General features: G+C 41.5%; 1 protein-coding gene across 5 annotated transcripts in view; it reads left to right on the plus strand.

Annotated features, from left to right (window-relative positions):
* Positions 1–8,276: 8,276 nt before the first annotated feature.
* Positions 8,277–25,766, plus strand: part of LOC120733844 (ephrin type-B receptor 3-like) — a 59,420-nt gene continuing 41,930 nt past the window's right edge. For 2 of the 5 annotated variants that reach the window (XM_040032308.1, XM_040032341.1), the window contains exon 1: positions 8,277–9,012. In XM_040032308.1, the coding sequence (XP_039888242.1) occupies positions 8,949–9,012 (64 nt within the window). In that variant the 5' untranslated portion in view covers positions 8,277–8,948. The remainder of the gene's footprint in view (positions 9,013–25,766) is intronic. The other 3 variants (XM_040032316.1, XM_040032331.1, XM_040032321.1) reach the window with 2 other exon arrangements.

Here is a 25,766-nt window from a genome sequence, read left to right on the forward strand (position 1 = left end):
GCTTGCTTGTACATGGGTGCATGTTCTTGAATTACATATCCGCATTACCAAATTACTTTCTCTGCCAGGCATCTTGCTTTACTCCTCGGTCTGCCCCATTGGTTGCCACAGCATGAATACAGAACGTGAGAGTAAGACGCTACAGCATTATTCCAAGCATCATATTCACAACGAGCAGCAGTTTGCATTCAGCTTTTAGCTTTGGATTTATGTCCCATTTATCTTGCAGAAGCAAAGCAACTAAGAGCATAGAGCTTTAGAGCTGACTTTAGATTCTTGGGAGTTTGTGGTGTATACCTTTTAAAATATAAGAACATTCAGTCAGAGTCATCACCAGTCACTCTAAAATTAGGGGTTATAATAGTGATACCAGACAAAATACTATAGAGTGAAACCGATCCATCTGTTTCTATAACAGCAAAACGTGTTGTGACTCATAGGTGAGATGTTATGAACTCCAGCTGAGTAATGCTAGTTTTCCTAAATATTAATGATGTAATCAAGTGTAAGTGCACGGACAAGCCTTTACCCTGAGGCCAACGATGGAGCCGATGGAGGCCGGGACAACTGCAAAACAACTGCCGGGACATCTAAGGTTGGGTTTTTACGTGTCATAACATCCTCTTTGAGGCGGTATTTACGCAAAAGCTGTAGTTTAGTTCGAAGAACATGTAACTTTATTGTCTTTGCAGAGAGAGAAACTCGAGTTACCCGTGCATCTCTGAGCTCTGAATCAGTGGGGGTTTTTATCTTTAAAATACAGAGAGCTGTTGTGGATAATATGTGTAATGTTTAACAGAGACAACCTGATATTCACATCCACTACGTGCTGAAAATGATGCCTTTTTTGGGACCAGCCAAGCTATGAATGACTTTAGAACCCTTTTGGGAATTTTTTTACATTTCTAAACAATTCTGCCTCCCCCTCAGCTTTTTTTTCCTTTTAAATTTTACTCTGGCTTTGCATAACTACTTCTTTTTAATGAAAAGACTACAGTTCAATATGCTAAATACAAATTTTCCGTGTTGTGAAGGCACTGAATAAATTTCACAGCTCCCAAATGCACTGGGACTGAGTATTTCCTCCCACTAAATGAAGCCATTTCCATATACAGCTGTTTGCTTCCATGTGACGATAATAATTAAGGCTATTAACCTGCAATTTTTCCTTGTTCCCAGTGTTTATGGCGGTCATGAAAGAGTTACCGCTGTGCTTTCTGTGTGTGCTCGGTAGTGGCCAAGGTGTATCATCTAGTGAGGAGGAAGAAGCAAATACACACATACACTATAAACATTAGACACTTAATGCCATGTCAGTGTATATGCAAAGGTATTAAGGTCTGAGCATGAATGCACAGACCACCACACACCCTCCCAAACTGACGTAATGAGGGCTTGACTTACAAACATTCACACAGACGCTACAGTATTCCACCATCTCGCCAGGTGCTCTTTTACTACATGCCTAAGAGCCAACAGACCAAGCCAGTTGACCATCTGACTCCCTTTAGGCTCGCACTACCACCCTTACAAAGCAATTCGCTCTCATTTAGACATCTTTACCCTGCTTTCAGATGATTCACCAGAGCTCTCTTACACATACGAGCAAAGTCTTCGCAATTTACTCAGGGATACGGCTGACATTTCCTATCGGGTGCCCACATTTAGCAGTGGCGGTTAAGGCTCTCTGCTTCCCATTATGCATCCTTTGGGTTATGGTATGTCATATACAAGTGGTGTGATCATGCAGAGAGAGCGAGTGCAACCGGATGGGAGCCACATTGAATGGTAGCGAGAGCTAAACTGAAACCATGTGCTTTTGTGGTTAGAAGTTTTGTCATGACTAACTACCTCTGGGAGAGCAGACACAAAGCTGGACACAGAGGGGAAAAAAAAAACTTTTTTCACATGACTGACGGTAACTAGACAGGGACGATTTATTGTGATTTGATGCTCGTAAAAAGTTGACACCAAAAGCTACTGACCTCTGCTTCAGTCAACAAGCTAAAGTATTCGCTAAAAGAGAGGGCTGCAGCAGTTCCTATGCTATCACGGGCTTTGATGCGCTTTCAAATAGCGGAAATTTCCTCCAGGCCCGTTTAATGACTTCATTTTCAGGCTTTATTTCAGAGGAATTTTGATTGTGGCCTCCGATGACATACAGTAAGAGAACATCACACAGCATGTGCCACTGTTGCCAACCTTTCAGGTCATGGGCACGATGGATGATTGCGTTTTGCAGCTGGACATGCTAAAGTGTCAAGGGTCAAAGCGAGGACTGTGGGTATGGAGGAAAAATGGAGCCCGCTGGGGGAGACGCTGTGTTGACATTGTGTTTGGACACTTTGAACATTGTTATCTCAGACAGTACGGGGCTATGGGCCAATCAATCATTCTGTTATTGGACCGGCTCTGGTGATTATTCATCCTGGACCTTTGATATCAGTCGATGTCAAACTGATCCCTCACGAGCTTCCTTTACTCGCTCACTGTCTGGACTTTGTCCTTGGGAATTTGTCACGGCTGTATTTCCTCAGAACATTTAGGTATTAAAGTGAATCGAGTGTTCATTTTCAGCCCAACATGAGCGTAATCCACAGCTACGTTGGAAAGGTCCAGAATATTTATTCATCTAAAATGATTGTGTTGGCACAAGTTCCACTCAAGACAGTTCAAGCTCAGCCAAGGATGTAAGAAAACAGCATATTAATCTGTAATACACAGACAGACATGCCTCGGAAGCAGAGAGGGAATAGAACGCACTTTGAGAAGAATAAGCATTTACATTGTCAGTGATAGTAGCAACATCCAGAAGACATGTGTTGGAATTGTTCCACTGTCTTAATGGAAAAGCTTTGAAGCTGTTTCTCCTGGCCAGTGTACCTGCCTTGACCTCCTCCACCTGCTCTGGATACTCTGGCTAGAGAAAATACTGTAACACAGAGAAAACACACATGTGGGAGTATGAATTAAAAAAAAAAGAATAGTTTTAGAGTAATGTGTTCAGCTAATCAAAGGCACACTTCTCGAATTCACCCCTATTATGTTTATTGCTGTGAGTGTTGTCTTGGTTACCCAGTTTTCTACATTTATTCTATAGTTTGGGGATTTGAATCTGCTGGTCATCGGGGTCTTTCTAAGTACAGTTGGCTTACTCTCCATATGTACACATAGGTTTTCTCTGGGTGAACATGAAGTTTGCATGTAATAAAATGTGCTATATAAACACAATTTCCATTTTTGGTTTTAAAAAAGCCAAAAACAGATCCCTGACCCACATGAAGTAATGTTAAGCAATAATAAAGTTTTTTTAAGCTACAGCAGACGATTAAGGTAGTCATGTCACAGGCTTCATATATACAAACTCACACACAGTTTGATTGTAAACACAACTACTCATTTAGTTGTTTCAGTGCTTTATTAGCTGCTTTTACAGCTGAGATTGGGATAGGTGTTTTTAGGGCAGAGTGTCTTGATTAACAGTTAAATTTCATTATCAATTTTTCGAACCATGTCAAACAAGTTTGTGTTCTCTGTGCATTGCTGCCATAGTGCTGAAGGGTTATTTCTTTTGCTTTTTCTCTGCACAGCGTATAATTAGCATGCTCAGGCAGTTTGTCAGCCGTGTATGCGTGCGCCTGCATGGCGTCATGATCCCCATACGTGTATTTGACTGTGCCCATCTAAAGAGACTCTCCCTCTATCTAAATGCCTTCCTGTCAGTGTCTCTGTCAGCGTACAAACAGCAAAATCAGGATGACGGCAGTTTGAGTCATAAATCTGCAGTCAGCTGAGACAGTGAAGCATATCTTTTCTCAGTTAGGTAAAGAAAGAGCCGAAAGGCGATAGATCACCAGAGACAGACAGCAGCTGATTGTGGCTGAGATTGGGCTCTCAGTCATGGTAAGGAAAGAGGAGAGAAGGTAGCAAAAAGGTGCCGATTTACAGACACAAGGATCTGGAACTGGTATCGAATGTGTGTTTGTCCTGGTGTGTGCAGAAGAGTGTGGATGATGGTGGTCTTCGGGGAGTTCAGTTGGGACTATGTTTGTGATCCTGTGTTAAGTGCTGGGTCAGTGGTGAAGGCCTGGAGGATTAGACCCCCACCCTCAAAACTCTTGTGAACAGCCCTCCAGTCTCCTACACACACACACACACACACACACACACACACACACAACTCCTCTCTTCCTGGATTCCAGCTTTGAGCTTTTGTGAGATTCTCCAGAGCCACCAACACTACCAAGTCCTCCTCCTCCACCAGTACTACCAGTACACTTTGGCTGTTCACACACACACACATACATCAAAAGACACTCTAACATAACCAACAGCTCACCATTCCCCTAATATTGCCGGAGTAAAGCGATCCTCTCACACTCACATCGCATTAGTGCTGCTATTAGACCAGACCCAGACATAAGAGCTACAGTGTGTGTGTGTGTGTGTGTGTAGTGTGTGTCTGCATTAGTTTTATACATGCTAGAGGGGTGACCGTGCGTGTTTGTGCTTGCACCCATGCGTGTGATTTGTGAAGGAAGTTCATTGTGTATAATAAAAGGTCTTTTTTGCAATGCTTATGTGCGTCTGTGCAGAGCTGCTTTAAAACAGAAAGTAGAGACACTGTTACCCTGGCACAAGATGAGTGGGAGGAAGGATGGATGAGGTTAGTGAGGGTCTGGCGAGGGCTCAGTAGGTGTAAGCTTGAGAAATTTCCATATGGCAGTAAAATGTCTGCCACTTTACTTACTGAGTTTCTAATGTGTGCCAGGTGCTGTTGTGACGCTCTCAGGACTTAGTGGACTGTTTCCCTCTTTGTTTGTGGAGAGTATGTCTGTATATGTATTTGTTTGAGGTTATGTTTGGGAAGATAAAGGACATGAAATTTCCCACTTGTGGGACTAATAAGGTATCTTATCTTATCTTAACAATTTCAATTTTCAAACATTGAAAAACTGTGAAGTATCCTGCTATTATCCTGTCCTCAGTATATATATATATATATATATATATATATATATATCATAATAATAATATATGGTAAATGGCCTGTATTTGTATAGCGCTTTACTTAGTCCCTATGGACCCCAAAGCGCTTTACACTACATTCAGTCATCCACACACTCACACACTGGTGATGGCAAGCTACAGTGTAGCCACAGCTGCCCTGGGGCGCACTGACAGAGGCGAGGCTGCCGGACACTGGCACCACCGGGCCCTCTGACCACCACCAGTAGGCAACGGGTGAAGTGTATATATATACATATATTAATGTGGAAAAAAACACCCCCTCCTCCAAAGTCTGTTGGTTTATATCAAGACTATATTTATGGTTTGACACATTTATCTTTATCTTTTTACATTGCCAAACACGAGGGTTCTCTAAAACTTGTCCTGGCACTCTTTTGCTTATCGTAGACCACGATTTGTGCTCTGTGATCTTCAGAAAGAGAGAAAATCAACAGTGAAAAGTAGTACTTGTAAAATTCTTTAAAAATAAATGCAGCTAAACATTCATAATTTTGAAGTTATAATTATGTTTTTCTTTCCTTTACAAAGTTGCTCCTCATTTCCTGCAAAGAGAAGTTAGAAGCACATAAAAGTAACAAAGGTGGTAGTCATGAACTTGTGTGCTTCAAGTTGCCCATTAATAGCGAGCAGGCAGGAGAGTCTGGGCTTCAGTGGCTTTTGGCAATGAAAAGTCTTCTTTGAAGCCACCGCAGATCCTTCTACCCACGTTGCTAAACTTGTAAAATGATTTTCCTTTCAAATGGACTATGTCATTGTGAGGTATACAGGAATTCTTATTGGAAATGGACAAATTTTGTGTCAGTGAGCCCTAACCCATAATATAGGGAACTTTAAATGCCAAAGAAATTTTACTGCACAGAAATATGGAATATTTTCTTGCAAAAGTAAGTCTGAGAGTACATGCTGTTTTAAAATTAACTTTCATATAGAGAGCATGAAGAGCATTTATTTTGCTTTGTGTGGATGTGTGGATCCTTATATGTTGAGTTGCTGTGTTACCAAAAGAGGAGAAACAAAAAATTATTAATAATTATCTGAAGGAAATATTGCAAAAGTCTCATATAGAGTTTTATTACTGTCTTATACGGAGTAAATGTAAGAGAGTAAGAGAGTATTCATACATAAATCCAACCCCTTTGTGAACTTTTTGTAATCTCATATAAACAACGTTTTTCTCATAATTCCTGAAAAAAAAACACCTGAAAAACTGAAAATCAAAATTAAAAAAGTTAAACTTTAATTCAGTTTTACATGTTAGAACAATTCATTGAATACATTATACATTAAAAACAAAATTACATTAAACAACAAAAGTAAAAGAGTGCTATGCTAACAGTGGTGTAAACTGCTGTTGTTTAGGTTTACAAGCTAAAATCTAAATTTTGAGAAAATGTCTAACTTCTAATTTCACAGAATATTGCATAATGATAAATGCTTAATTACCAAATAATTAAAATAAAATGTCTTAGCTTTTAATGTATTCAACTGCTTGTTGATGACAACAGCAAACTTAAATTCCACAAATTCCAAAATATGTGGAAAATGAAGTCTTTAAATAAATAAATATACAAATAAATAGCAACAGTCCCATCGACGCTGGCGACCTAACACACGCAGGAAAACATTGTCTCATGTGTCTGACTGCAGTTCTCAGGATATGGCACACAATTGCTTTACAACTCTACACTAATGATGACAAACCCCTCATTTAGCTTCACTTTGGCTTCATTGTGTAGCAGCAAAAGCACTATTAGTTCCGAGTAGAATAAACCAGTGTAAGCAAGATCACTCCCTTATCTCCAAAGACACGAGAGAAAACAGCGTGGTAACAACACTGTAGTTACGCTATTTAATCGCCCACTACATAACTGTTCAGTGGAGAACATTCTCTAACATCTCTGGCATCATATAATTATTACTAAGCATAAAATAACAAACAAGACACAGTTTTACTCACCTCTAAAGTAAGTACCAGTTTCCTATAATTAATCAATAAATCACAGTTTTTGTGCAAATGACCAAATGGCTATTTCCGTTAATTCAAAGTGCTGTAATGACCCCTAAAACTGACAAATGGTGCATAAAGGAAATCATTTCCCTGTGAGATAAAAAGCGACCTCACTTCCGAGTGGAACGTAAACTTATTTCAAACCCCTCTGTTTACTGGTGTTTTGAGAATAAAACAACATGGTAGCAGCATGACAGAACGGCTGTAGATTCAGGGAGCTTGAGGAGAAAGGCTGGAAAAGCCCGCTCGTGACAGATGCCCTCTGCTTAACTTATCCAGGGAAGAGGGAAAGTAAATAGTAGCTCCATGGTCCCGAAGGAAACAAAAACCGCTGCTGGCAACATTTTGCCCGACCAATTGAGTTAAATGTCTCATTGAATTATAAACACAGAGAAGCGATTTACATACGGGGGCTGTTCAATGTTCAGCTCAAGTTAAGGGCTCCGTTTCTTTATAAGTTTTTCCATTTTTGCTATTATTTTAAATCTCAAAGAAAAGTCCGATGCCGACGTTTCCTAAATCGAAAATTGGAGAAAAACTTTTATCACCTTTATTTGCCTTTCCGACTTGAATACAATCACTAAATCGCTTTTTATTCATGCGTGTACACTTTCAAATAAAAACCAAGATGTAATGTCCAAGGCACCGAATTTGAAAACAGGCGAGGTCCTTTTTAATATATCTGAGAAAAAAACAGTTAAAGTCCGACGGAAATTCCCCGGAATGTATAAGTGCTCTGGAGTCAAATAATTGAGGAGAAAGAAGTTTTAATCAGACCCTATTCATCGAAACGGAAGCGACCCGCAAGGGGGCGCTGTGTGTCCATGCTTTTACATGCGCTCTAAGCCAAGTCAGTGACCCGCTGCAGAAAAAAGTAAACTAGAATTTAAAAAAAACATCAAGTTAACAAAGCTGCCATTGTATAAGACTGTTAAAGCTTCTTATAGGTAGTCACTACACAGTTAAACATCTGGCAGAGAAGCAGAGAAACCGTCTCCTGTGTTTGCTTTATTGTGGATGTGGCACAAACAAAGGCTGCTCCGGAGATAAGTGCAGAAAAATGTAGCGATGCATTCTTATTTGGAGCAGACACAGATTTTTATTTTAGAATAAATGTGGAAAGTAAATGATTGTCAAGGTAGAGTTTTTCAGTGCAGCTGCTTCAGCCGTAACCCCTCCTCTTGGTCCCCCCCTAGGTCTCGCTCGCTCGCTCGCTCACTCTCTCCCTCTCTCTCCTCTCCTTATTCATCCACCGCCTTGTGCTTCATTCCAGTGCACAAGCCGAGCGAAACAAGACGGTTTACGCGGCAGCCAAAGCCGATAAATTCGCTCAGGGAATAAATATCTATAAACCGCGGCTCTCTCCTTATAGGAATACCACTTGACGCACGTGAGCGTGCACGTATGGGACTATACAGCATGATCCTGACAGCACTGCCGCTATCTCTGCCTCTGCTCTGACTATAGAGAAAGTGCTTGGATCTCTCGGAGAAGGTTGGCATTTCCATTTTTTCTTTCTTTTTTGTTACCGAGTATCATCCAAACGCTGCTGGAAATATTCTCCGGATGGTGACCACGGGCTGGACTACCTGTTTTCAGTGCATTCGCTCAATGCGAGGGGAAGGGGCCGTGAGACTTGCGCCTGTTGTCTTTTCCCTGGTTTAATAAGGCACTTTGGAAATCACTGAAAAGGGGAGAAGGGCTGAAATATTTTATATCAAAGGCGATATTTGATCTGAACTCTCACCTCTATGTGTTTTGGTGAATGGAGGTAACTCTGGTCCTGGAGGTTTGACACAGCGGGGACCGGGACGGGACTGGGTGCGTGGAGCGTCGGATCACCCAGGATTGTATTCCTTCCTCACCCTCTCTGCCGTGGGTCTATTTACATGTCCGACCTGACCGCTTTATGACAATGGATTACTTTCTGCTTTTATGCAGCCTCTTGCTGCCTGTGGTGTCTGCCGTGGAAGGTAAGAAATTTTAACTGTTCTGGAGGTTTCATGTTGCAGCTTTCCTGAAGCCTAATATTTCTCCACACCAAGCGAGTCCGCACCCGTGCCTCTTAAAGGCTGGGCACTGCACCCTAAAGCTCATGTAGCCTTACCCAAAACAAATCATGATTCCATTTCTACCCCCCGAATTAATTTCATTTTGGAAGTGACCAGCCGTGGCTGATTTCGTTCTTTCTTTTTTAAGCATCTCTAATGAAATTACTGACTTTACAGGATTCAATTGTTGTGCGTCCACGAAAGCTCATCCATTTCAACGATCGTTGTGTATTCTTTTTTGGAGCACAGGATTGTGAGGGCTGCCAGTGCTTTCTTTGTCATTTAAGGACATTAGCTCCACACTGTATCTCACTGGGGAGTCGCGGCTTTCCCCCCACGCACACACACAGCACTTTCCCCAGGTCAACTGCGTGCATTTTAAGGGATTGCTTCGGTGTGTGGCCTTCTGACATCTGGACTATGCGTATATTTATGTGCGCTTCAAAAGAAGGGGAGGGGATTGAATCATAACCCACATTTTGAATATTTTTTTTTATTAATCTGAAATATCTGAAACGCGACGTGTGATTTGGTAAAGTCATTTTTATAACTGATAAGTTGTCTCTTCTCTCATCCTTACAGTAATTATTATTTTAGTTTTATCAGATGTTTTTATTTTATTTATTGTCTTTTCATTAACGTGATATGAATTTGGTAATCCTCAGTTATATATTTTTATCAGTTTCCTCTGACAGCTCATCTGTCTTAGCTCTGTGTGGATGTTTGCAGTGCGTAAAATCAATGAGAAATTCCATCTGTCGTTTTTCCCAGCGATGTAAACGACTGTCCCGCTCTTCTATTACGTCTTCCCCGTACTTTGTTTCACTCTGCGATGTTTGGGAATTTAAAAAAAATGGACTTGTCGAAATAAGGTTGAAAGAGGCCTAAAGCTTGAGAGTATGAATGTCGGAGCCCAGGCGAGGCTCCCGGTTGGCTTGTGATGCCAGTAGGAAAGTAGGACAGTGGGCCACTGGCTCAGCAAACGCGTCTCGATCTCAGCTTATTTCTCCACCTGTCCACATAACGTCTGAAGTTTTTGTTTTTTCACTCTCAGAAACTGAGAAAAGGTTGTTGCTGATGGATATTTTTTCCCCAAGGTACATTTTACTTTCTGCCGATTTGTCACCGATTGTTTGAAATACAAGTGGCGCACCAGATTTACACTACGAATAAACTACCCTGCTGTAGATACACAGGGCCTTTGATTAAAAAAAAAAAACTGACAGCAGGCTGCACGGAAAAAAGAGTTTAATTTTATTTATTTATTTATTTAACTGCAGTGGAAAGTCGCTTTGTCTGCTAAACTAATACAAACACAAATTATTCTAAATGAAGATTGTTTTACAGCCTCTGAGATGGCTCTCAATCCATGTTGTCCGCAATTTAAGAAATTCTTATATCCCACACTTTCTTGAACTCTTCAGAACCAATTATTCTCATTTCCACGTAGTAATATTTGCTCGGTCAGGACCTAGAGTCAAAACTCAGTTAATAAGAGTGACTTTAGTAACAGTATGGTTACCGGTTAAGATGTATTTTGTTTGGTTTTATTCATTTATTTAATTAATTCTACACAAAAGAAGACCAAAGTAGACTGTGATTTTAAAAAAAAGAAATATTTTCACTGAAAATCTTTTATTAGAATAATCAAATTCTAATATCTATTTCCAAATCTTTTAAAAAAGTCCCATATATCTTTTTTTTCTTCTTCTAAGGAACCTTGAATGCCACTTAGTGGCCCCTGTACCTCACCGGACCCCAGTGAGGAACCACTGACTTAAAACATATGGCTTTGAATGGATGAGTGGATTCCTGTCGTGCAAAAGTTGTGGGGTAAAGAGGTAGACACCGGGAGTGAGCCGGGAAAGGGAGACAGAGCGAGAGAGGGCTTGGCCTTAACAAAAGCAGAAAGTTTTCCTTCGCACTGCTTGAAGTTGATGTATTTTGTTAGAATAATCTATTCCCTACCTAAGTGATGCCATAAACTCTGCTCTACTGACCTGGCTGGGGGTTTACCTAAGCTTGTAATACAGCCGGATGATTTATGGCTGCTGCTAGGACTTCTTTCTGGGATATATGGGTTTATGGCGAGTTAGGGAGCAACAAGCGGCCCGGCGGGGGGACGTTTGCCCAGGCTCACTGTGCGCCTCTCCGGTCCCGGGGTCACACTGCCCGCGGAAAAGGCTGTTAATTATTTCATGTTTTCTTTTTGACCCTTTGGTTTTACATTTGATATTTTAAAAAGCCATGTAGGATAAAAGTCACTCCCAAGGTCTTCAACAGTATAAATTCAGTTTATTTGTAATCGTGTAATTATGGGACAGTTAAACCCAGGGTTTCTGAGTTCTCCGTGGCAACATCAGCGCAAAACATTAATTTGACTCCTCATTCAGCATACCTCATTTAACTGATTGGGTGTTTGATGTGGTGCACATCAGGCACGTAAGAGCATGACGGTTGTTTTCTTGCTGGATTTGATACTTTTGGTAATTTTCTTAATGTGGCTGTACACGAAACCTTAACATAAGAGTTGTTTATGCTATTGAATTTTATGTAATCTTTGTTATGGGTTGGACTACTCAGATGGGTTAAGTGTCTTAATTGTATCTCAGTTAAATAAGAGATGAAACCATTAACCTGTGTTTATGTCGGGGTTGATTGATGCCCTGGCGTTTTGGGTCGTCCTCGGCGGATGCTACCGTGGCCTTGAACTTTGGGGTGCTTAGCAGTGTGCTGAGGAGACAAATTGCGTCGATAATTGTGCTATTTAGTGCGCAGACGTTTTGGGAGAATGAAGGCACAAAAAAGTATGAACGGGCTTCCTGGTGATATTCGGGACAGGCAAAACACCCCGCTAATACTGTACAAGTGTCTTAAGAGCAGGTCAGATTTTTTTCTTATTCTTTCTTATTATATTTTTCTCTAAACTCAAACACTGGACCCACTGGAACTAATGTTTTACTAAATTTAAACCGTTTTTTTTATTGTTAGCTGAAGCCACATAAACAGCGACAGAGAGTTCCCTAGTCTTTTTTTTTTCTATTTATGGCTGTGTGTTTCGACGACTGATTACGCACAAGCAAGGGCTTTGTAGCGCACATGTTTATGTTTTTATGTGGGTGAGATCACACCTCCACGGGAGCTTTCCTGTGCCTGTTTGCAGTTGGCACATTTCTCATCAAACTCTCTCCCGTGATTTATTCTCGCACTTTTTTTTCCAGCAGGGGAGTCCCCCTAGTCCTCATAAACATTTTTTATGTATATATATTTAATTATCATTTCCAGGTGGTGATTAATATATTAACAACACATGCATAAAAAATATGCGTAAACTCTGTCCATACTGTAAACGCTTGAGTCTTATCGAACTTGATTTCTTTCTCCTCCTTTGGTCATGTGACTGCTTGATTGATATTTCTCACTTTACCCGTGTACAGATTTCAGGTGACCACATCTTGCTGAAACGCAACTAACCTTCGTAATAAAGAGAGTAATTGGGCCATTCTGGCCGGGACTAGCTGTCCCAAGGCCTACATACACCGGGCTTTATTTAAGGGCGCAGGGTCAGTCTGTGTGGCCTGAGCGGGACTCCCAGTGAAGCAGCTAAGTCAAACTTTTCCTCCGGAGCTCGTCTACATAACATTCAAAAGCAAATTTACTGAACAAATCTGTTTAAGGTCACTATTGAAGTAACAAAAGGACATATTAGTGACCCTATGGTGCCTATCACAGAGACCATTGAAGGGCTAAGTGGATGTGGCGCTAAAGAGGCGTGAAAGTGAATTTGCAAAATAAAAGCGTCAGTTCTGCTAATCAATCATTCTACAAGGGGACAAGATCTATCTATCTTAATGCGATTATGAAAGATATATAAGATGAATAAAACATAGACGCACAGATGGACACCCTCAACACAAGAAATGCGTAAAGTCTTAATTAATGCGGTCTTATTGATCTAGCCATTCGCCCTTGCTCAGCCTTTCAAAACCACAGATTCAGATTTGATTCGGAACACTGGCTAAAGGTAATAAACAACGCATAAGGATAATTGTCGATATGTCCTGAATCAATTGGCCCGATGAAGGAAGACTGTATGTTGTGAAATATACTCCAAAATGCAATTCAAATAGTAGCAGTGCTATTGCTACTACTATTAGTACTAATAATAATAATTATAATTTATTATATATAAGTATACATTAAATATATAATTTATTATTATTGTTATTGTAATCTATCTATCTATCTATCTATCTATCTATCTATCTATCTATCTATCTATTATTTTGGGGCTCTGTCTCTCATTGGTAATGCTCTCTTCAGAATTGCATGCTGCACGGCATGATGATCTCATCCTATTTACATTTTTCAATGTTTTGAACAACAAACAAAAGAAATGATAAAGTCATAAGAGGCAGTTATGCCAGTCAATCAGCCAACAGGGATCCCAGACCGTCTGCAGGTCGTATGCTAGGCTGGAGCCGCGTTGAACAGATGCATTCTGACATAGGTTCAGGCGCTCGGGAAGAAATGGCGCGTGGATGACGACATGTAGGGAGTTGGGATATGATGGTACAGGGGAGCAGTCTGGTGGTTTTCAGGGTGTGGGGTTGGATTTGGATCAGCAACCCAGAGGGCAACAGAGCTGACAGACTTTACAGATGCAGCGGGCCTGCAGGAGCACTCATGCACACCGAAGGGCGGTTCATGGCTCTGACGGCGGCATGGAAAGATTCACCGAGCTGGAATTTCACATGCAGACAAGCGGCAGCCATGTCAGGCCTGCATGAGCCTTCATACACCAGGAAGTGAATGAACGAGGATTACTAGTCAAAATAAGGCAGCAAGGATGCAAATAGGGATATAGTCAAAACAGGATATTTTTTTCTGAGGAACTACAGTGAAGAACAATTAATGAATATGAACCTCAATGTGACACAACAGAGTGTGACCAAGTAAATTTTCCTATGTTTGCTTAGGGCTTTAGAACATGGATGCAGGCAGCAGCTTAGCTTCAGCTTCAACAAAACTTTACCAGTTCAGACATATAAGTAAAACAATTACAGAAATATAATAGTTTCTCTAGGTTGTGACTACTTTGCCTTAAAATATAGTTACAATAATCCCACTAAGCAGTGTTTATCATATCAGCGACTATGTTTATATCCACCTCAGATTCACCAAATATTTATATTGGACATGTACACGGCACTGTTAATGAATGACAGTGCCATTAGTCGAGTTTATATAACATTCTTGTGATTACAAGAATGTTATATAGACACATGCACTATTAAGTGAAGTAAAGCACGTAAAATATTTTACCGCACAGAAAGCATGACGAATATAATCACACGAATAAACGCGTGTATGATGTTTAACTGGGTTTATCCTTCTCACATTACTGCCGTGAGGACTTGTTGTTACGTTAATGTAAACAAGCACTTGTAAGTATTCAGAATTGATGGTAGTTTTACAAGAGGTTGTTCCAGATCTCTTTTTATGCCAAACAAAATGTGTGCGTACAGTTTTTGTGTATGGATTTCCTTGCATATGGCACTGTGCGCACAGTCTTTCCTGGTCTCCAACAGAGTGGCCTTGTGGGATGGCAGGTCTTTGACACTCAGTGTGGAGAGCAAGAAGGGGAGGGTGAATGTGTCTGGGCCAGCCCACCACACAGACACACTGCTGCTGTCTATATTTAGCCAAGCAGAACACGAGAGAAAGGAAAAGAGACACACACAGACACAGGGAACGAAAAGGAGAGCAAGGAGAGATTTTTCACTTATGGGCGAGGGGCAAGATGGGCTGTTGATCTACGCGAGAGGAGTGTATTTGGGAGATTACAGGGGTTGGGGAGGGTCTGTGTGTGCACTGCTGGAGGTACAGTTTGTCCATGTGTACAGTCTCAACTAACTTTTTTGTTTTTTTAAGAAATGTTTTGACTGCATTGAGAGATGGAGGCACTCAACATCCAGCAATGCTGATATTTTTTTGAATGAGAACCTAGTTTTTAAAAACAACTGTCAAATATTAAAAATAAGATCTCTACTATATTTATATTATTTCAAACTTTTATATAACCTGATGACTTTTGTCCTGCAAACTCCCTGCATATTAACCCTTTAATGTGTAAGCTGATGGTTGATTCATTGATTCAGTTTTAAATATATAAAACTAAAGCGCCAAATCACAACAACAGTTTTCTCGAGGTGCTTTGACTCTGCAGCAGTACAGAGAAAACCCTATAAATCAGATGAGGAAGCACATGAGTGGGATATTCCCCCCGCTGTGTTTAACTGACTTATGATAATGACTTGAATACTGTTAGAAAAACGTTAACTTAATAATAATAATGGCTTTCTGAGATGACATTTTATAGCCTCTGTCTGCTACTCAAATGACCATGTGTCAGAATGTTCATATTATAGGTGAGTTAGTATCTGCTGTGCTTTCCACCCACGCTCAGCCCACGTCGTGTGATCCCTATCGAGAGGTCATGAGGGGGACTTTTTGTATGATTTTGATGTGGGGCTCTCTGCCTAAGGCTAGTCTTGTTCAGTAGCTGAACAATCAAAGCCCAGAGCTTGTCCTATTCCAGCGGGGAAAACAAAGTATATCATAAAAGAGGATGTGCATATTTATAAAGAAACTTTGGCAACTTTTCTAAGGCTCACATGTAAAAACTCACAAGCAGAGCAGATTTAGGGCACAGTGGGTGACTGATGTGTGCATGACTCCATTTTGTCCCATATGGCTAATCTGTAGATGAGTGGTGTTTGCATTTAAGACTCAGTCTGCTTATGAGAGACGACAAATAGTAAACATAAAAAGCTAACGTGCCTCTTGCCTGTCAGAGAGTCGAAAAAGACCGGGTCAGCGGGAGGTTTGAAAGGTGGAGTTTAAAGGAGCGGACTTCTCCTCGCAGCAGTTTGATCCACCTCAGGGCATCCTCCTACCATTTCTTTACGAGCTACAGGCTCTTGTAACAAATTTTTGCCAATGGAGCAGAAAAGAGATCTTTGATATTTGTCTTTGAAAATGGCTAGTTACATCTGTCGGGAGAGTGGACACAGCTGTAAAACAGCGTGCCTTCAGGGGGAATAAAGGCCACATTACCTGGTTTCAGCCTTTGCTGGCCTTGTTAAATGTAAGAAGGAAACAGAGATGCAGGAAGCGGGGAGGGAGATTTCTTTGTTGAGTTTAACCATAGCTGGGTGGTTAATGGTAAGACATTTTGTGGCAGACAGCCTAGCTCCAGGCCCTTATTCCTTTTCAAGAGCAGGGAAACAGCTTTTGCTAATTTTCAAATAGCCATCCTGAGCAAGCCTATGTGTGATGATAGGCACAGTTTCAAAGGAACAGCTGTAGTCAGAACTGATGTGATGGGCTCAAATGTCCACTGTAATTAACCATAATGCATGTGTGAGAACAGGAGTGTATATTTTACTTGGTAAGAGGTCTGCGCAGGAGTGCTCCTGCTCACACTGAGTACAGTGTTGCAGTAGAACTCTATTACAACATATTGTGCCCCACTTCTCATCCTGGGTGTCAAAAACACTAACCGCCCACACTTCATCTACACTTCAGAAGACCCAGGAAGACTCCCCACCTCTATTAAATATTTCTCCCCTTTTTTTCTCTCGTCTTCTGGAGAATGGCGGCGGGTTTAACTAGATCCCTGCTCTCTTATCAACAGCTCATCCAATTCACTCCGAACATCTTAAACACGCTCTCCAGCACGGCTCGCACAGGGTGGGTGAAACCAACACATTTGGGTGACAGAAGCAGCAATAACATGTGACCCGATGTCCATATTTTTACATAATCTCCACAGTTCCACACTGCAGCTTCCCTTCAGACACTGCCGGCTGTGGGGAGCATTTACTTAACCTCGGCTCACAGTGAAACAGAGTTTCAGTGACACCGTGACTTTTATGTTCCAAGTGAGTGCAATATTTAGAGGACGCTGAAGAAAAGGTAAAAAAGAAAAGCCACAACGACTGTTGTTTCATGAGGGCAATCTTACAAATGTAGAGGCGTCACTTTTGGCATGTTGTTACTCAGATTGCCCTAACACCTGCCCATTTGGTAGAAGTGTAGATCACATATGGCTATAAAGTGATGTTTGTTGCTGAAACAGAGGCCACCCTGTGGTTTTGATATCAGCTTCAGTCATCTCACAAAGTTGGTGTTTCACTGTTAAAGAAACTTGTTTATTCCGGTTTCTTTTTTTCTCACAGAAAGACGAGCTTAATTGGTTTTTCTTGTATTGCACACAGGAACTGATTTCATTGCATCCACGTATTATCTGTGAGTAAGTCCTGCAAACTGATATCACTGCAAAATCAAATGGAGATGAAAGTTGAAATATGCCATACAATGAGTACAACATATAGAGGATGCTGAAGCATATGTAAAATAAATAAATAAATAAAAGAATCAAACGAACAAAAAAGCCTCAGTGACTGTTATAAAAATAAACATTTCAGGGCAATCTTGCAAATGTGGAGGTGTCGCTGCTGCCATGTTGTTACTGAGATTGTCCTAACACCTCTGCGCTTGGTAGAAGTGTAGATGACATAGAGCTATAAACGATGCTTGTTGCTGTGGATGTGGCATAAGAAGGAAACAGAGGCCACCCTGTGGCTTTGATATCAGCTTCACTCATCTCACCAAGCTGGTGTTTCACTGTTAGAAGAAAGTTTATTTCTAAGTTTGCTAATTTGGGACAATTTTAAACACTTTTCTGTGTCTTTGTACCACCGTGCCTGTTTGTCATGGTGCTTGCCGACTGTGACTTTAAAAGGGATTTGACAAGTGCTGTGAAACACTAATTGCAATGAGCCAGATGAAAGCACCACACAATATAGGCTGACCCCCTCCCTCTGTGCCAAGTCAGGCCATAAACAGCTTCCCCTTCCCCTCTTACACCTTATGGAAATCCCTTGTGACCTTTCTCTCTCTCTCTCTCACACACACACACACACACTGAAAACACGAGCGGTGACAGTTTCTTAATCACGCGGCTGGACACACATGTGCACATAAACCCCACAAAATCTTGATCCTTACGCCCGCTTCTTAGGGTCAGAGCCCACATCTACATTCATTCACTCCTGTGCTAATGAATCAATCGAGTGGCTCCATTCATTTCATTTCTGTCAGACCCAATCGATCAGCCTCTTTCTTCCTGTCCTAACAGAGCAGCGGGGGACCTCAGAGATTGAGGGGAGTAAAAAAAAGGGTCTGCTTGAAACATCCAGACAGTTCAAAGACTCCTCATTTCTTTTTCTCTTTCGTTTCCTAGAAATGTAGTTTGAGAGCGTTCAGCTGTGTATGTACTTTATGTATGTGAACTAAATTAAAGAGAAGGGATTAAAAAGAATTAAGCTAAAAATTATACACGATATTCAGCGTTCATCTTACCATTAGCGGGAATCACAGTTTAGCACAGTGGATTCTGTTGATGCTGAAATGGAATAGCAGATAGAAGGTAGCAATGATGCATAAACTAGCCCACACTCCTCTGGAGTTTGAGCCTCTAACTTGGCTAGGGGAGCAATGTGTTTGATGAGTCCAACTCTCGCCACGCTCCACTCCCCCACTGAGTCAAAGTCAGAAAGGTTATAATTTTTTTTCCAAGCCCCTCAAAGTTTAAGCAGTTTGTGTGTGTGTGTACAAGGCCATGCAGAGAAAGGAGAGGCAGGCCAGAAGAGAGGGTTCAGAGGGTTTTCATTTTCAAAACCCACTTAGTTCTGTTTATTGGGCTGCCAGTTCATTTCAAAAGGTGTTGAGCGAAGCAACTATGCAGACCAGAGGTTGTTGGGAGCCAAGGTCGCCTCAACTGAGTTTGGGGAGGGGGAGGATGGACGAGGATGGTAGTGGACAGGTAGGTAGCAGAAGACCGGGAGGAAGGAGTGTGACGAGCTGAGCTTCAGAGGAGGAGTAGTATCTGAGAGATCCATTTGAGCACCACAAAGATCATCCCATCATTTGGAATTCTGCCACTAACCTATCATCAAAGCTTTCACTACACGACGGTATTTCCTCTCAGGTAGAAGATTACACCAGGGAAGATCCACTGCTTCCCATTAGTGCCTTTCAATAACTCTGCACCTTGAACACATGCACATAGTCCCACTTGAAGGAACCAGCCTTTAACAGGCGTGCTCGTGATTTTTTTAATGAATGTTGCAAACGACCAGTAGTAATCAACCGAAGCATTGTACGACAATTTCGAAATGCATTCACTGAAATGATCAGAATGGGGGTCAAAAACACATGAAAAAAATTAGGTCAATAATATGTAAGGGAAGAAGCTCCATCCACCCATCCATCCATCCATCCATCCATCCATCCATCCATTTTCTTCCCCTTATCCAGTTCAGGGTCACAGTTGAGTTTGCGCCTATCCCAGCTGTCACTGGGCAAAAGGCGACAACTCCGTAGACGGGTTGTCAATCCATCAGAAGGTTTCTAAACATCTGGTTGAAACTGGCATTGATGGCCTGTACACTTTATTTAGCCTTACTTATATTCTAGATTGTTCCATGTTCATTGTTATCCTACCATACAGCTTGTCTTCTTTCTTCTAAGCAATTTAGAGAATAAAACCATAAGTTTTAAGGTCTTTCAGCTTAAAGGCATGATCTCTGAGTTACACTGTTATTTAGCCCTTTTTTCTTTATTTCATGCTTTTTTTTCTGTGGTTCTTCCCTCTGCCCCTTTTCAGTTACCTCTTCTGTGACTGCAGCTTATCACACTTGCAGTAGGCCCTAATTACAGTATTATTTTCCTCCGCCTGTTATCTCACGGCCTTGTGATATCAAAATCCCAACAGCGACAGTAAGCAGCTGGGAGACAGTTGCTATTTACTACTCGGAGACCCATTGTTGTTGCCTACTGTGTGATAAGGTCTTGATTGTCAAGATGACTTCCCCCATTGTCTGTAGGGAGAGAAAGATACAGTGGAAAGGTGTGGTGAATGTACACCACCTCTGCTCGTTCCACCGACTGAAACAGTCCTGTATGTCACAAAAACCAAATGGTGTTCCATATACAGAAAATAGAAACAAAAAAAGGTTCAAAGCCTAACGCTTACATGACAGCTTGTCGCTTTTCGTGACACACTGCTTTTTTTCCTTCTTCCACAAAACACGTTCTTCGCCTGTCAGCTTTAACAATATAAAAGATTAGGACAGAAAGAACGACTGCAAAAAAAAGGAAAAAAGAAAGACAATAGCATCTCACTTGGCTGTAACTTAATATGTTGCTTTAGGTGGCAGAGGGTTTCTAAGTGTGAGTTGCAGGAGGTGTCTGGGGTTTAAATACCAAGGCAAACAGCTTAAGAGTGTGAAAACAATTGGCAAAGACATGAAAGTGTGAGCAAGAACACACACACAGGGGTCAGATAACCTCTGGCCAGATGGGTATGGTCAAGTGAACACAAGAGAAAGGTTGTCGGGTGGGGGGTTGCGCTGTTTATGGCACCGATGTCAGAAAAGGGGACTCAAAAGCATGACCCTGTGTGCCAAATTTGGCCTCTGTAAATCCCCCAGGGTGCAGGAACTAAAAGGGTGGTGATGATTGGGGATTCAATTTGGCTTGCTATCAATCAATGCCACCAAGATAGACAGGATTGCTGCCGATAGCCCGTCCTTGCAACCAGATTGGGTTTGTGCCTCTTGGGATTCACGCCCTTTTTTCACGCTTTGTTAATTAAGCGCCCAAGCTGCCCCTGCACTTACTTATTTATGAATCTTGGCTTCGACCGGTACTGGAAACCACTTGGTCTCCCCTAATTAGTCTCTCACTAATGGCCAGGCTTCCAGACAATTTCAAACCGCTGACCCCCATTTTGTTTATGCACACACCAAACCATACGACCTTGACGTTACACAACCCATGTTTTCTGGTGTTGTGTTTCTGTGGTGCTGAATAAAGTGCCCCACATGGGATAATGAGGCGACACTTAAAAAAATCAATTTCCTTCTCCATCTGTCTAAGTAATTCCTCACCTGTTCATTAACCCAAGAATAGAGTACTCTGGATGTGTTGAGCCTTGACAAGAAGAGAACCTGACGAAAGAAAACAAGAAGCTTCATGCTGGTGAAATATTAACACTTTCCCAGTACGCTCAGGGAAAGAGGAGCTTAACTCTGGCATGATTAATTGTCATTATTAATTATTATTGTCTTGGGTTGTTGGAAACAGCACGCTGCTGACTTTATATCGCCTTATCGATCAAAGTAAGCCAACGGCATGACATCACTTCTCTAAACACCATCGTGCAATTACTTTAACTACTTACTTTTAACTCGGCGAACACCCGAGCATTTTTCCCTTTGGTTTTAATGGCACAGTCACTGTTCAGGGTCAGCAGGCTCATCCACTGTGGCCTTGTGTGGTGTGGTTTGCATCACATAAACACTGGTCCCAAGTCAAATTTACTGGCGAGCAGTCCTGGAGATTCATTTGTATTCTTCCCTCTTTGGCTGGTTCAGGGTCAGGCATGATGACTAATCAGGTCAGGACTGATCCACACCCTGCGGTCGGAGCACTACCAACCCCACCTAGCTCACTTGGACCACCAAGTGTATTTGTGCTGAAGGTAGAGGGAACACACACAAGCTGGATGGAAACGAGCTGATATTTTTGGTGCATCTCATTTCCCATGTCTCCAGTTGTGGAGAAAAACAAACTTTTACCTCGTTCTTGTTTATTCCCTTCAGATTTTATCGCCAAAGGCCACAACAGAACTGAACCCAGCCGAACACATGCGCTAATGGGTGAGCTTAGGCATAAACAGTGGGATTGTTATTTTTTTAACTAGCTAACTTTGCCACAGGCTGTGTTATAAGTATAACAATAATGCAGGTGGGAATGTGAGGGAAACTTTTGGGTTAGTTATGAAAAAAGTTAACTGTTGCTTGACTTGGACAGCCCAGGTGAGAAACAAGCTTTCTGTTGTTTGTGTGCATCTGAAAGCAATTACATTCGCAAATTTGTATGTTTAAAGAAGCACAGGGAAAAGTAATAATTTCATTTAATCTGCTCTCCTTATTATGTGGTAATTAACAATAACCTTAACAATAACCCATACCGCTACCCTAACTTTACCCTAACCTTACCCTAACCTTAAAAGACGTCCTCACCTCAACGTTAACAACGTCAGTTATAACGACTTTGATTTTAGGCCGCATAACAGCGACACATTCCCAAAATATGAGTAAACCACAGTGACGCACACGCATGTTACACTGAGACCCATGTTTTCGATACAGGAAAAACAGTGTGTGCGAGCTCTGTGTGCTGTGTGTCAGCACATTAATAAATGGGTTCCTGGTGGCCTTGTGACTAGAGCTTCTGTGTGTATGTGTAGGTGGTGGTAGTGTGGTGTAATTGGTGACACCGTGCTCCCTCCAAACTGCCAGGCTTAGTTACACATCAATGAAGGGTGAATAATACATTAGCTAGGGTAGTGCATGTCCCTCCTACACATCCCAAGAGAAGAGGGGGTGGGGGCAAGGTAGGCAGATGACAAAATGAAAAATATCTTAAATTGGGGTGAAAAAAAGCTAGAAAAGGTATTTAACCCTAAGCTCTCCATCCCCTGACATATCTCATTTGTCATCTACACATCTTCAGCCAGACCATTTAAGCTCAGCTTGCCTTGAACATACCTATTTTAGCTAGTGTCCTTACCTTACCTTCCTTGTCCTGATGTACAGTCAGTCTTTTTCTTTTGCATTGGAGCTGCTTTCAGAAGAAAGAGGAGACGAGCCGTAAGCAAGCTTGGGATCAGTCGGGCTTGCTTGTAGTGTGTCACGGTGCTTGAGTGTTGATGCAAGTGGTTCTGTTGTCATGTTACAGTGAATCCAAAATCTTGTTGTGCCTTTGTTGACCTGCTCTGTGTGTCTGCAATTTGGGACTTCTGTATTTGCCATTCTGTCTCTTTCTGCGCTAGTGTATATGCATATAAATGTGTGTGTGTGTGTGTGTGTGTTACTAAGTGCAATATGATTTATTCCTTCTTTCTCTGGTGTTGCTGTCTGGGCTCCTCTGTGTGTCATGCCAATGCACAGAGGTCTTTATGTAATTGAAGAGCGCCTCTGAATGCCCCCCGCCATATGGACCCCAACAGCCTTGGATGGCAGTCTGTCTGTCCATCCCTCAATTTCTTTTAATTGCCCAGCGCCAGGATTCTGTGCTGTGACTGTCTATTGAGTGGTTCCTCAATAGGTTAAATACATTAATATGTAATAAGGTTTGGGACCTCGACAATCCCAGACCATGAGATTGACCAGATAATGCTGAGCGGGGCTGAGGACAAGGAGTGCAAATACTAAAAGTTTTAGTCTGGCTTTAACTTTTCCTACCCTATTAACTCAACTTAAGCTATCCTTTTTATTATTAGTATTATAGATAATCGGACATACATTTTTATGATTTGTCATAAAACAATGCTGCTAGTAGTAAACATATGAATCTGAATCAAATACATCGTGGTGGAAGTAGAACAACATTTTGCACTACTTGCAATATAAATGTTAAGGTTCTTTGTCTGTACTAGTTTTAAGGTTAAAGTCACAGATTTTCGTATACTTTGATTATTGATTATACTTTGACTCATACGTGAAATAAAATGATTAAAAGTCATTATATTTCATGTATGAGTCAAACCAGCTCTCCTACTCTGAGCCTTCTGCTAATTTCCATGGCATCAGACTTTGATATATAGTTAGTTAGTTATAGTTATATAACTTTTTTTTCTGTTGCTATATTTACAGGAGGACGCTTGGCTAATATGTAATTGTAACATTATGAAAGGTTGAGCGGATATTAACACTGACACGGCCGTGTTTTTTCAGATGGCTCATTACTGGTGCTTTTAGCTGCTAAAGAGGCAAAGTCCATTTGCGCGGAAGAGGTCTAACAAGTCAAGTTATTACAGTGGCCAAGTGTGAGATTAATTAACTTAGTGGCGATTAAGAATAAGGGGCCAGAAAGAATCTCAGTGGCAGCAAGGCGGGAGGGAGTGAGACGGAGACAGAGACAGAGAGAGAGCTTTCCACCCCAAAACATATGAATGTGACTAATCTCACAGATAGCTATTTGTAAGTATGTCCTTAAATAATAACAATCGCCCTCTCCTTTACCTCTTACGCTAAGTTATAGGTGCCAAGAAACAAACAAACACATGTATATCCACTATCACAATCTTCCCAAAGTGACATAAAGTCTGGATTCTGAAATAAATGCGTAAGGCCTTTTCAGCAAAAAGTCTGCTGTTGTTTGCCATCAGAGATCAGTAACAGTTGTGATATGATAAAGATTGTCCAGAATGCAGTTGTCTCACGGAGGAGAGCAATGCCGTCGTCCCGGCTTTGCAAAGGTGAAGCATGAATTGCTGTGACACTGGCTAGTTTGTGATATCTATCAAACCAAGCCTGTCTCGCAGAAGTGCGTAAAATGACTGCCCGCCTTATCTTGAAAAATTGCTCAAATTACAAAGAAGTCGCTGCCTTCTGTGCTACCAGCATTTTATTTGATTGTAATATCTACTGACTGTAACATAAGAGATTTCGAGGTGTTTTTGGCCACTTGTGTGTATTTCTGCAAGACCAGGTGGAGCAGGAGGGAAGAATGGGAAAGAAAGAGAGTGGCAGCGATACGTGTAAAAACGAGGGAATGGTGATGGGAAAAAAAGACAAAGCTGGAAGAAGAGAAAGGATTTGTGATGGGGAGAAAAGGGACAAAACAATGCAGCTGACCTACCCAGTTTACCTTGCCCAGTGTTGTATATCCTTTGCGTGAGTGCATGTGGGTCATTGTTTCTGTTTTTATTTCCAGTGCTGCGTGATACATTAGAGCTTCCTGATTTTTTGTTTTTTTTTTTGTCGTAAGGAACCACTCCCGAGCTAGTGTTTGAGGGTACAAAGAAAAAGAGAGAAGAGAAAGCGCATACTTTTGTGCGATCTTTGTGTTTATGAATTTGTGTGGTTGTTACAGAAAGGGTGTGTGTGTGTGTGTGTGTGAGATTGTGCCAGTCACTGGTCTCCAGAGACCTTACCCGGCAGGTTGCATTCCTGGCATTAACTGCCCTAACCTCTCTTTTGTTTCTGGTATCTTCGACCTGAATGGCTAATGACTGGGCTACCTGGTAAACTTTAACAAAGCGTATGCATACTGATGACAGAGTCTCCCACAAGCCAGTGTCTTCATGTCACCTGGTTCCGTCATCCTTCAAAAAAAAAGTTGTGGTGAGGGATGATAGGGTATAATTACTCATCTCTTAAAATTCCCCATTCGCCATTATTCATCTTTTCCATTTTCATTTTTATTCACAGGTAAATGAGGGCATACCTGGCAAATTAACATGACTGGCGGTGATAACTGACTTGATAATTATCTAGCAACGTCTTCATAAATCATCAGCGGGTGCTCGATGAGCCGAAAGACAGCCTTTGGGTAGACTAGCTGGAAATCCCTGCTAATAGGGTAGTCCCCGGCTCTATTTTGGTTTTGTTATTTTGTTTATCCTGTCTGAGAAAGTTTCCGAGGAGAAGCAGAAAAGAAACAAGCAAACCTCAAAAGCCGGTTGGTTTCGACCGCCGCAGTGTTTTTTAAACTGTTTTAAAGTAATTGGAAGCCACTGGCATGTGGAAAATGCG

The sequence above is a fragment of the Simochromis diagramma genome, unplaced genomic scaffold (assembly GCF_900408965.1).
Source record: "Simochromis diagramma unplaced genomic scaffold, fSimDia1.1 OVJJ01000334.1, whole genome shotgun sequence".
NCBI classification, from domain to species: Eukaryota; Metazoa; Chordata; class Actinopteri; order Cichliformes; family Cichlidae; genus Simochromis; species Simochromis diagramma.